Source organism: Topomyia yanbarensis, chromosome 2 (genome assembly GCF_030247195.1).
Source record: "Topomyia yanbarensis strain Yona2022 chromosome 2, ASM3024719v1, whole genome shotgun sequence".
Lineage (NCBI taxonomy): Eukaryota > Metazoa > Arthropoda > Insecta > Diptera > Culicidae > Topomyia > Topomyia yanbarensis.
Window position 1 is genome coordinate 6,707,105 of NC_080671.1, and position 12,952 is coordinate 6,720,056.

The 12,952-nt window shown below is 42.9% G+C and overlaps 1 protein-coding gene across 11 annotated transcripts in view; it reads right to left on the minus strand.

Annotated features, from left to right (window-relative positions):
* Window positions 1–12,952, minus strand: part of LOC131681325 (uncharacterized) — a 104,214-nt gene continuing 91,262 nt past the window's right edge. For 9 of the 11 annotated variants that reach the window (XM_058962070.1, XM_058962072.1, XM_058962075.1 and 6 more), the window contains 6 exons: window positions 8,721–9,116; window positions 8,321–8,496; window positions 7,011–8,263; window positions 6,402–6,953; window positions 5,577–5,808; window positions 1–5,514 (listed from right to left, as the gene is read on the minus strand). In XM_058962070.1, the coding sequence (XP_058818053.1) occupies window positions 972–5,514; window positions 5,577–5,808; window positions 6,402–6,953; window positions 7,011–8,263; window positions 8,321–8,496; window positions 8,721–9,116 (7,152 nt within the window). In that variant the 3' untranslated portion in view covers window positions 1–971. The remainder of the gene's footprint in view (window positions 5,515–5,576; window positions 5,809–6,401; window positions 6,954–7,010; window positions 8,264–8,320; window positions 8,497–8,720; window positions 9,117–12,952) is intronic. The other 2 variants (XM_058962074.1, XM_058962078.1) reach the window with 2 other exon arrangements.

A 12,952-nucleotide genomic window follows, 5' to 3' on the forward strand; every position in this document is an offset into this window, starting at 1 on the left:
TTTACTTTGTTTGCATTTTTTTTTCTTCGTGTTTATTATCTTTCTTTATTAGGATTTTCCATTGTCCACCGATATTGGCCGATTGCTAGTGAGAGTCTATCCTTTAAAAATATCTTTTACTATGTACATGTTGTTTCTAATGACGAAAAACTGAGAATAAATTAGATAGTTTGATTTAGTTTTAGATGCTATTTAGATACGCTAAACATTTGCCCACAAGTTTTGATATCTAGTGTTAATTTTGTATGTATAGATCTCTATACCTAATGAATCACACACCCAGCAACGACCGTTGCCTCTGCAGCAGAGCTGTATCCAGAGCGGATAGTGCTTCAACATAAAAAGGGCTGATCGTGATTTAGCAATGTCTACTTCTACTGATAGTACAATAGTTTTTGCAATTACTTACAATTATTATTATAGAAACTGATAAAAAACAATGTCGCGAATTTTCTCTACTAATCCGACAATTATTCAATTTACACAACTTAGACTGTATCCTTAACTTCAGTGGTAGTCTATCATATCTACTTCTAAGACAAGGGATTATAGTACACATATAACAGCGTTGTTTTAATAGATCTTTTTTCTTCAAAGAACTCAAAAATTTTTGAACCTGTTAAAACTCACCGACAAGAGATTTGGTCTTGAAAGCGATCCCCCACTGATGTTCCACAGCACAGCAATAAACATCAGATCGCCCTCAAAAGCACCTCTTTAGGGCAAACCAGTTTCAGCAAGTTAAAAAATTCTTGGTTCTGAATTGATTTGTTTTTCTTGATTTTTTTTTGTATCCTTGCGCTACCACTAATCGGTCTTCTTAACGTATAATTTACTTCGCTTTCCGCCCCCGTTGGGTGCTCATTTTCTATGCATAGCTTTCCTAATATCAACCGCCTAAAACTGCTACACGCAAAACGAAAAATGTAACTTTCAACCTAAACTTATAAGCGTCATTTACTCATTTTTAGTCAAATCGGTTGCGATTCGTCCCTATCGGAGTGTTCGTGATCCTTGGACAAATTGAGTGACCCTTCGGAGGATGACTGAGCGGCAGCAGCTGCTGCAGCTGCGGCTGCGGCCGCTTTGGCTTCCGCTGCCATTCGAGCCGCCGCAGCTGCCGCCTGTCGTCCGGCACTGGAACGTAGCTCTCGTTTCCGCTCCGGCATACCTAGCGACGATGATTCATGCTCATCTCCGCTGCGACGTCTCTTGGACCGAGTAGTTCTGCGGCCTCCCCCACCCGTGGAGGGTGTTGTCGGCGGTGCACTATTTGATTCACCACCCGATGAATTGGCTGCGTCCGTGCTAGAACGGGTTGATTTCCGCATCGGTGCTGCTACCGATGACTCCGGTGTCTTTTCCAAATCGGATTTACTCGAATCTTCTTGCTGGATATGCTGCTGCTGTTCGCTAGTATGATGACTTCGCCGTGAGGCTCGTCGTTCGTGTCGTTCGAGTTCTTCTAGTTGTTGTTCGTGCTGTTGTTGCACTTGGTGGAGATGATGATCACTCTCATCTTCCTGCCGCGATAAGTCATGTTCGTGAAGTTGATACGCACTGGCAGCTAATCCAGCTTGCTCTGCTTCTGGTAGTTCTTGCCGTTCGGCAAGGTCCTGGCGATGAACGGATTCGCTTTGACTAGCAGCTGCTCGTTCGAGTTCTTGCCGTTTGCTTTCACGCTCCGAGTCTTCCCGTTCTCTACGTCGTTTATGTCGCAACTCGCGCGCTTGGGCTTGTTCCTGTTCGTGCTCCAACTGTTGCTGCTGCTGTTGTTGTTCTTCCAAGAGTTTTTTCTGCTCGGCTATTCTCTGTTGTTCAAGTAATCGCTGAGCTTCCTGTGCCTCCTGTAATTTTTTCATCTGCTCTTGCTGTAGCAGTTTTTGTTTCTGCTTTAGTAGCATAATCTGTTTTTGAGGGTCATCTTCGTCGCTTAGAACGTTACCCGATTTGGACAGTTTCGATGGTGCTATCAAATCTTCTAGGTCCATCTCTTGATTGTGAGTGGTATCTACCACAGTTACGGAGGCCGATGGTGCTACCGAACTGGGCGATGGTGTAGAGGTTGAGAGATTCTGAGGAGCGGAAGTAGAAACGACAGTTGCCGTTACCGTAGCAGAAACCGAACTCGATGAGCTTCGGCTTAAGTCTGCTGCCATATCTGACGATCGAAGGCTTCTTTCACTTCGTTCTGCACGCTCTGTACGTTCTAATCGTTCCTGTCGCTCAACTCTTTCGCTACGATCTCTCTCCCGGTCTCGTTCCCGTTCTCGCTCACCGATACTGCTAGTTGAAGACGTGGACAATGCCGGGCTCTTAGCGCTAAGATTTAGTGAACCGCTCGATGAAGCAGCCGGCATTCCAATTGGCGAAGCCAAAGATATTGTTGTTTGCGACGGCAAAGATGCAGCTATGCTTGAAGCTGCCACTGGGGTCAATGTGACTTTATCCAAACTGGCCAAAGAATCGGTAGACGATCTCGTTCTAGGGCTTTTCATTTCTTCTTGCTGAGAGGCTCCCAACATCAGCGTTTTTGGGTCCAATTTGGACAGGTGATGTTGCAGTTGTTGCGCCTGCTGCTGTTGAAGGTCATGTCGGGAAGAGGACGAAGTTCTCTTTGAGTCTGGTGTTGATGAGGTCGATGACGAAGATGTTGGAATCAGGGAGATCGCTGGACCCACACCTAAACTTCGTGCCAGTAGTTCTATCGGATTTTTACTAAGCTGATCGAATGCTTCTTTAAGCTCCTGTTCACGAGATTTTTTCGACGTCGAAGAAGACGATGACGAGCTTGCTCCGGCTGCTGCATTTGCGGAAAGAGCATGTGCAGTCATTTCGGCAAGTAAGGCCTGACTAAACTCTGGTGGTAGTGGCAGTTGCAGGTCTTTAGCGCTCATGGCAGCCGCCGCCGCAGCAGCAGCTGCTGAAGCATTTGCAGCTGCTGCTGCACTGCTACTACTGCTACTCTTCGACGATGATCCATGCCCAGAAGAGGAAGCGGATGACATTCCGGGCATTTTGCCGGTAGTAAAGGCTTGTATAGCTGCTAGTTCTGATGGAAAAGCACCCTGCTGTAACTGTTCGAGCAGTTTCCTTCTTTCGCGTTCAATTTTTTCAAAAGCCTGTTTATTGGCTTGCTGAGCAGCTGCACTTTCCCGAGCTCGTTTATCAGAAGAGTTTGAACCGCTACCTCTCAAACTCTGAGTGATGTCTAATCCAGCGGACCGAGTCAACGAGTCCAGTAGGTGTTTGTCGTGTGGTAATAGTAGTTGCTGTAACTGTGCAGCTTCTAAAGCGGCTTGCTGTGCTGCTGCTTGTTGACTTGATAAACTAGAATTTCTATTTGATTTACTGCTGGGTGAAGCTGATGATTGTTGGCTTCCTCCACTCATGCCGCGCGAACTGCTCTGTTTAGACTGGGACTGTCTCGAGGTGGTGGTAGACGAAGAAGTGCTTGTCGTAACACCACTTGTTCCTAAACCGGCACCAGGAATTCCGTACGGATTAAGACCTCCCAAACCGAGCGGCGTGTACAGCAGGCTTGGATTGGGGAAAAAGAATGGGAATTGGCTATTGGCAGCCGCAGCTGCTGCAGCGGCAGCGGCTGCCTGCTGCTGATTTGCAGTCTTGCTTGAGCTCTGCTGTGATGACGAGTTACCACCCGATTCATTTGCTGATTTTCTCGACTTGCCAGCATTACCGCCACCACTTTTCGTTGGGGTACCACCTGTTGCCGCTGCCAAAGCAGCTGACGGATCTAACCCAGCCGCTGCCATCATTGCTGCCAGACTTTGTGCGTCCATTCCGGAAAGACCAGGAAGACCAGCTAAACTGGCGAACAAACTCATGTTGTTTAGATTTCCCAGTCCACCTAAGCCCGCCAATCCAGGCATTCCACCAAACGGCATTAGCAACGGATTGTTCTTCGGATCGAAATTTCCTAGCCCAGAAAGGCTGGACAACAGATTCGGGTTTAGTCCAGCAAGACCAGGGAATTGCATATTGGCCGCACTGCTGCTACTGCTACTATGCTTCTTCGACGGTGTCGAGGAAGACTGCTGGCCACCACTACTGCTACTACTGCCATACTGGTTAGCTAAGCCACTCTGGGAAGCCGCCATAGATGAGGAAGCGGATACCGAGGAGCGCATCTGTTTCGAAGAAGCCGACGATGGACTACCCGAGTCCGATTGTTTCGATGATTGTCCCGGCAAAGTAATAGATTCAGCCCACTTGGGATCGATCTCATAGGCCGGGTTGTCCGTCAACCACTGGGTTAGTCGTTTTAGCTGGGGTGCTTTGTTACCGGTCAATCGTTTACCGTTGATCTTGTTGATAACTGATACGTATTCTTCGCCGGTCAAATTGTTCCAATTAAATGCGGCCGATTTACTATCCGCTTGCTGTTGTTGTTGCTGCTGTTGTTGTTGTTGCTGCTGCTGTTGTTGTTGTTGCTGTTGCTGCTGTTGTTGTTGCTGTTGTTGTTGTTGCTGTTGCTGCTGCTGCAATTGCTGAGCATGATGATGCTGTTGTTGTTGCTGCTGGAGAGTATTGGAGTTTCTCGTCGCCCTAGAGGAAGTCGATGTCGTTGCTTGAGACTGCGAGGTGGATGAAGATGAGCGCCTTGACGATCGTGAAAGGTAATCTAGACTCATGGCATGTTCCGTCAGAGCAGCAGTCTGCTCTGCAAGCCACTTATTGACCTTCGCATCATGAGATGAACCGTACTGACCTAGTTTCGAACTTAATTCAGCCGCTTGTTTCATATCAGCTAGCATAGCTTCGTAAGCTTTTCGTTGGGGAGAATTAGCTGGCAACGTTTGTATGAGCTTCTGTTGCTGCTTCAGATACGCTGCCTGTTCTGCCTGTGCAAACAAGGCACTCAAACTGTCCTTGGATGTGAGAGCTCCCATACCGGACATGTTCTGCAAGGCGGCCAGTCCAGTAGCAGAGCTAGAACTTGATGAACTCTGACCACTCTTTGACGTACCCGGGACGCTGGTAACCGTAATAGTGAACGGTTTCTGTGGTGGCTGCTGACTGACAGAAGACGGAGCACTGGCTGGTGTAACAGACACGCTGGGTGGAATCTGTGGCTTCTTCATCGAACTACCAGAGAAACTGCCTCCCGGAGGGGTCGGATCCCCAAAGATTGACTTTTGCTCCTTCGCAGCAGATAAGCCCAGTACTATTTCATCTAACTTCCTTCGTTTCTTTTCCTTTCCCAGCTGAGGTTCCTCGATCGGAACACTGACATTGTTTTTCTTCATTAGTTTTGACAGCATATCGTTGAGTTTACCTTTGCCGGCTGCCGCAGCAGCTGCTACCGCTGCTGATGGAGATGGCATTGAACTGTTTCCTCCGACAGCACTCGTAATACTGATACTGGTACCCGATAGACCTCGTCCAGGGTCCATACCTTTGTTTTTCTTTCCGATTGAAAAGTCCTGCACTTCGCTTAGATCCATCGGGCTCTTTAATATGTCAGCCATGTTGACCTTCGGTAGGCTGTAGCTGTAATTTAAGGAGAATACGTTATTAAAATTATTCAATCGAGAAAAAAATACACATTTTACCTGGCTGACAAATCGATTGGCGTTAGGGTGCTGGAAGTGCCTGGAATAAGGGTCGGTTTCGTATAGGACATTTGATTGCGCGCACCATGCTGATGGGCTGGCGGTGGCTGTAACGAATTAGAGGTGGAACTAGAAGTGCTTCGGCGTGCATCGACAATCTCGTCTTCGTTCCACGATAGGTTACTGGCTGACTGCAGGGAAGATGTTTGCGCTTTTGGACTTGATGTTGCCACTGAAATTGAGGTTAGTGGTTGGTATTTATACAATTTTGTGTCATCATTTTGAGGATAATATATCTACTGATTACTGCAAAAGTCAACTTCACAACGTCAATCCGCTGTAGTGTCTAGAGATACAAGTTCGTGGATATCGCGACTTTTACAATAATTTTTCAGGTCACATCGATATTTGCTAGGAGTTACACGACAACAATCGAATTTTGATTTTCACATAATACAAAATAAGCAGCTAATTTGAGAATTTTGCATGTCGCGCCCTGGTCAGGTTTGTTGCAAAACAAATCAGACATTGCTCCTGAGAAACTACTTTCGTAACAAGCTAGTATTTTAATTTTACTCAAATTTTAATTATTCGAAAACACAAAAAAAATGTGAATCAGATTTCAAAAATACCAAGATAATTAAAATTGGTTGGTGCCGATGGGTTCCCGTATATCCGGCATACTGTAGCTGAATGGTGCATGTTCGCACACATGACTGTAAAACAAACTGCGGTTTTGCACCCAAACCTGACCGGTTCTCTAAACTGTCAACTTAAGAATAAAAAAAAACAAACAAAAAATGTAAGCCAATTGATTATGTTTACCTGGACTCTGAGTATTATTCAACAAAGCATGCAATTTGGCCCTTTCAGTTTCAACATCAATAGCAATGTGTCTCTTGCGTTTCTTACTTGAAGAGAGCGAAACACCGGCAGCTGCAGCCGCGGCCGCAGCAGCTGCAGCAGCCATCTGATTCTGAGTCAAGCCTTGCGTTCCGCTCATCCCTGACCCACTACCCCCGAGACCGACGGCGTTCAGAGCAGCCACTGCAGCAGCCGCCGTCTGAGCGGACATGGCTGCCTGGCTGATCTGCTTAGCACCGGCGTGATCGGTCGTGATCGTAATCACGTCCGGTGTGCTTGACGTCGATCGCCGCGGATCTCCGTCCATCGGAATGATGCGTTTAATTGTCTCGTGCAAGGGAATGTCCAAATCAATTCCCAAACAGCCAGTGTAGGCAGAGTATGATTTGCCGACTGGCCATTCGCCGTGTTCAATGCAATAGATGATGTGGCCCACTCGGCGCTCTAGAGCGAAATCGCGGAACCACTTGACGATCATCGATGTATCGATCATGCTGGCGAATTTGCTTATATCTGAAAAAATAGAAACCATAAGCGATTAATAATCACAACAATAATACTGCGACTCACTTTTGAAATCCTCTTTAGAAACACTGTTGTCCAATTGCTTCAGCTTCATAAGGGGCTGGAAAACTTCAAGATCGGGGAAGCGGGCTTTGAGCTCCGCCGCTTGTTTCGAACATTTCTCTTCTTCACTCAGAGATTTTGGTTTCACATCCGCAATCTTCTGTTCGTCCAGGATAATTAGGTCTGGGGAAGAATCACGATCTACCTCGGATTTCTTGGAAGATTCCAATTCATCCTTGCTGGTAAGAGTTGTATCCTTTTCTTCGACGCCAGTTGTTTGTTTCTCTTCTATTCCCGAAGCTTCTGTGGACTTGTTTCCCTCTTCTGGCTTAGCAATATCTTGTTCAACTGCTTCCTCGTCAGGCTTATTTTCACTATCCACCTCCATAGATACGCCACCATCCTCATCCGTTCTCTTGGATTCTTCGCAAATCTTTAAAGCATTCTCATCTACATCATCTGTAGTTTCAGCTGAAGCCTTTTCAGCATCCTGATCTATTTCCATTCTATGTTTATCCTCATCCGAACCATCCTCTTTACGCTCCGGTTTAACTTCTCCTTCTGCTTCATCCGTCTTCTCAGGTTCGCTTTTGAGTTCTACACCTTCCATTTTAACAGATTCTTCTTTCACCAAAACTCCCTCTTCATTTGCCCTTCCCGTGTCCAACTTATCTCTATCAAGCTCATCGATTGCTGCGGATTCTTTCTTTACAGACAACTTCTCAATTTTAACAGTAGAATCATCGCCCTGTTCGAGTTTCACCGCAAGTTCGGCTTTCTCAGCCGCTTCCTCTTTGGCAGCCTGCATCTTCATTAGCTGCTGATTTTGTAGTTGGATCTGAATTTCCAAATGTTGCAGGTACTTTTTAGCAGACTCGTAAAAGGGAAATTCCGGATCGGCCAGAATCAGCTGTTCCGATCGGTAGATACCATATTTCAGCACCGCCCGTAGCAGTTCTCTGTCGTGTTTACCGGAAATCCACCAATCCGGAGTGTCCAGATTGTTCTCACACAGTTTGATATTCTCTTCCAGTTTCGGATGTTTGATTATTTCACGGGCCTTTGAAAGAAGTTCCAGACGATCGAGAATCAGCTTGGCGTGATCCTCGGTAACGTCATCTACCAGCCCTTCCAGAATCTTCTCGTCGTCGTTCAGTTTGACACCGGCCTGGCGTTTGCACATCGCAATAAACACCTTGTAGAAGTCGCTTAAATTTTCGTCGGTTTTCTTGTCCAGCTTGGCAAATGCTTTGAACCTGCAATGTCGAAATGGTGTTAAGATATTATGGGTTCATTTTTTTTCGAAAACTTACCTCGACCAATCAGGCGTTGGAACGGTTGTATTCGGTATCAGATCGATTCCATATCCAGTGAGAACACGAATAAACTCGTTCTCTTCACGTCGAGTCCACCTTTTAGGGATCTGTTCCAGGCGGACACGTTCTCGTTCGCGCATAACCTGCTCAGTCTTTTCGCGTCGTTCCATTTTCTACAATTAAATGTGCGTTAGATTGGATGCTCTGCTGGATTCGTATTATTATTAGTTTGAAACAAAAATTCGAAAAGTAATTTGAACTGTCTACTACCAGAAACAAGGAACTAAAATAACCAGCACCGAAGTGATAGGAAAACAAACTAAGAATACTTTTACCGATTAGAAAACAAAAAAAATACAATACGAACAATGGTCCGATCCCACCATTTCATACTAACCAAGTACATGGCCAACTTCTGCAGATCGAGATTGGCCAGCTGCGAAGCATCGGCCGGATTGAGGCCCAGACCCAAGCTCAACATGAGACTGAAATCGGCAGCCGTCGGCATGCCCCCGGTTGGGGTAGCTCCGGCCGATGCTTGCTGCTGTTGGCTTTTACTCAGTCCGCTAGTGCCGGCGTACGACGTAGAAGCGTTGCCCATGCCGAGTCCGGACATGCTGATACCGCCCTGCTGCTGCTGCTGCTGTACACCCAGCTGACCAGGCTGTTGCTGCTGCTGATGTTGCGGCGTCATGCTACCGCTTAGAATCGGTCCGGGTGTGGTCGACGGTGTCGATGGCGATGACGACGATTGGCCGCCAAGGGCCGAAACCGGTGGAACGATTGCTTGGAGCTAAATATGCGATTGTGCGTATGGAGGGTGATTTTAACGAATTTGCACCGGCGGAGACGGGGATAAAGGAGATTTGATCGTAATTGTTTTCAGCATTTAAATATGATGAAGAGTGAAGAAGTACGCATGGGAATGTAGCATGAATGGGTACATGGTAACGATAGTGAGCGAGCACAACAAATATTTCAGAGCATACTAAATATACTGAAAATGACATAAATATAAAACAATAACAGAACAGCTTTTTCTCTCTGTATCCCTTTATCTTTTTCAGTTGCCTTTTTAATAAATGACTGTACGGAAAATTTAATTGCCCTTTAAGATGCTGAAGTTCTACCTTCTCTGCTCTCCATGACGGTTAATAGTGCAGTATTTGTTCGGCTTATTCTCCACGGCGAGTGTGGTTGGTGCTTTCTGATTCCCTGCGATTGACCGGAGAAGCAAAACTCAACAAACAAAATTGAAAGCTAAACAAGAACGACTCATAACCGTGAACAGTGATGAGCTTTATACAATACTTCACGGTGTGTTAAGGAGTCAGACCGGACTAAGTCGCAAAACATAAAAAATGAGATAATGATAACACTGGGTAAAGAATTTTTTCAGCTACATTCGACTCTTGTCAGATTTGAAATATGTAACTATAAACAAGAATTATGGCAAAACATATTTTCCAATTATAACGTAAAGGAAGCTGCGTTTTAAACTTTAAACCCGTTTTTCTCGAAATCAATATTTTGTCACTTAGTCCGGTCTGACTTAACACCGACCAGTTCTAATATTGAAAATCGACCAATGTTTATGGTAGTTATGCCCCGAAAATAACACTATGTCCACTAAACTGGTTCAATTTTTGACTTTTAGCTCCACCAGGCCAAACAGTGTTGCTATGATTAATAATAAAATCCATTTGTTTTGAAGTCATGCTGCTTCTTTAGTTAATAACTTTTCTCGGCGAATTTTTACAAACTTACAATCTTCCACGAATGTGTTCAGTAGAAGAATACCTTTAGAAATATATAGTGTTCTCATGAATTGATTGATGATATGATTTTTTTTTTCAACTTTAACCGATTTTCCATACTAATTTCCATATAAACTTTGAAATTTTTGGAGGGTCCGTAGACGCAACCGATCGGTACCAAAATTTGCACAATTACTAAGGGCCATAAAAGGAATCAGTAGAGCCTGGTGGAGCTAAAAGTCAAAAATTGAACCAGTCTAATGTTCACAATTCTCAGTCGTCCCCTACACTTGAAATGGTTGAGGTATATTAAAAAATAGGTTAATTTCAGATAAATTTAAATGAAATTTACATTTTTGGATATTTTACCATATTGTTTATAAATGCTCCCGCGTAAAAGTACGACTCATTTCTTATCGATTTTGTACAAAGGAACCCAATCAACCAGAAGTTCGGATAATACTTAAAAGCACACTTTAAAGTTCATAAAAAGTTTCTAGCGAACTTTCAAGCTGCTTAAGCTATAATGGAATTTGAAAGCTGCTTAAGCCACTATTAGAACATAAAACTATACAGTGTCCCACATTTATACGTTCACCCCATTTTTTCAGGATAATTCTTTTTTCTTTCGAACAAACTGCACCAAATTTTCAGCGTTTTTTAAACGTAATAAGTATGTTTCTCGAAATTTTGAAGCTCTAGTGCGTTTCGTTTGTTTGTTATGGCAGTTTAGGTGAAAAAAGTGGTGTCCCGCATTTATACGTTCACCCTACTATTTTTTGGATAACTTTTTTTTTATTCACACAAACTGCTCCAGATTTTCAGCGCTTATTTTAAAACTTAATCAACGATTTTTCTCAAAGTTTAGAAACCCTGGTGCATCTTGTTCGTTTATTATGGCAATTTAAGTGAAAAATGTGGCTCTTATTTGGTCGGTGTTAGGTCAGACCGGACTAAGTAACAGTGCATCGATTTCGAGAAAAACGCGTTTAAAGTTTGAATCGCAGCATCTTTTACATTATAATTGGAAAATAATTATTACCATAATTCTTGTTTATTGTTTCATATTTCAAATCTGGTAAAAGTGGAATGTAGATGATGAAATTCTTTATCCAGTGCTATCATTAACTCATTGTTGAATGTTTTGCGACTTGGTCCGGTCTGACTTAACACCAACCATTTATCCGTTCTCCCTATTTTCCCAGAATATTTTTTTTTCATTGAAGCGTACTGCACTAACTTCTCGAAGTTTATTTTAAAGCCTAATTTACGATGTTTCTCAAAATTTCGAAGCTTTGGTGCATTTCGTTCGTTTGTTATTGTAGTTTAAGTGAAAAAAGTTGTTATTGTATTAATACGTTTACTAAGAAAAAACATAGTTTTTTTCCCAAAAAATGCTTTGGCATTTAATTATTACGATTTTGTTTGTATTTCTTGCTCTGAGCTTGTTTTAGAATTATTAGATTGCTTTCTTGAACTTTGCAACTAACGAATACTGCTTCGCGTTGTCATATGCATCACAAACCATCACATTTTCAATCGGGATAACGTCCGGAGAAAGCGATATTTGAAGTACCTCCGATGTGTATAACAACGCGAAGCAGTATTCGTCAGTTGCAAAGTTCAAGAAAGCAATCAAATCATTCTAAAACAAACTCAGAGCAAGAAATATAAAAAATCGTAATAATTAAATGCCGAAGCGAATGAAACTTATATTCAAAAATGAGAAACATCATAAATTAAACTTTAAAATAAACTTAGAAAAATGGTGAAGAAAATTATTCTGAGAAAATAGGGTGAACGGATAAATAAGGGCCTCATTTTTCACTTAAATTGCCATAACAAACGAACAAGATGCACCAGGGTTCCCAAACTTCGAAAAAAAAAAAATCGTTGATTAAGCTGTAAAACAAACGTTGAAAATCTGGAGCAGTTTGCGTAAAAAGAAAAAAAATCGTCCAAAAAATAGTAGGGTGAACGTATAAATGTGCGACACCACTTTTTTCACTCAAGTTGCCAAAACAAACGAATGAAACGCACCAGAGCTTCGAAATTTCGAGAAACATAGCTTATTAAGTTTTAAAACAAACGCTGAGGAAAATTTGGTGCAGTTTATTCAAACAAAGAAAAAGTTATCCAGAAAAAATGTGGGACACATTGTAGTATAGTAAAATTACTTAAAACGAGAAACTTATGCGGCTCTCTTTCACGAACTTTTGGTTGGCTGGGAAGTGAATTCAAGGATAATCCTATCCGGTTTTTACTTACTTTTGAATTGTGAAATGAAAAGCTCTTTTTGATATGTAGAACTTTATGGTGAATAAATAAAAATCGCTCAAAATAAGCAAGTATATGGCATAACTTTGAAATGTGTCAACCGATCAGCAAAAAAAACTTCTGAAAGCTTGACCGACTATGTACATCTTGGACGGTTTTTCGCGATCTCGTATCAAATTATATTTATAGCGAAATTCACATCGTTTATACAAAAACAGTCGAACGTCTCAGGAATCAGAATATATTGGCTCGATTGACACGTTCCCAGTGTTATTTGGAGATTTGTACCTTGTCATGTTTTCTCATCATTTTCCAAATAGGAAGGGAAATGGAATTTGAAATAAAAAGGTAGGGAAAGAAAAAAAATAACAACACAGTACAATCACAAGAAAAAACAGCCTGAATGCTTCACTACCAAAGAAATTATGTACCCTACTGATGAGGCATATAGCTCTTTGCCGCACTGGGTTAGGAACAGTAGCATATCCTTGAGTTTTAGCTCCGTGTACATAGGTTCATCTATATATGGACAACCAAAAATCTGGATACGCAATTGCATTACTGTCGGGTAGTTATATGTCAAATAATATTAGGG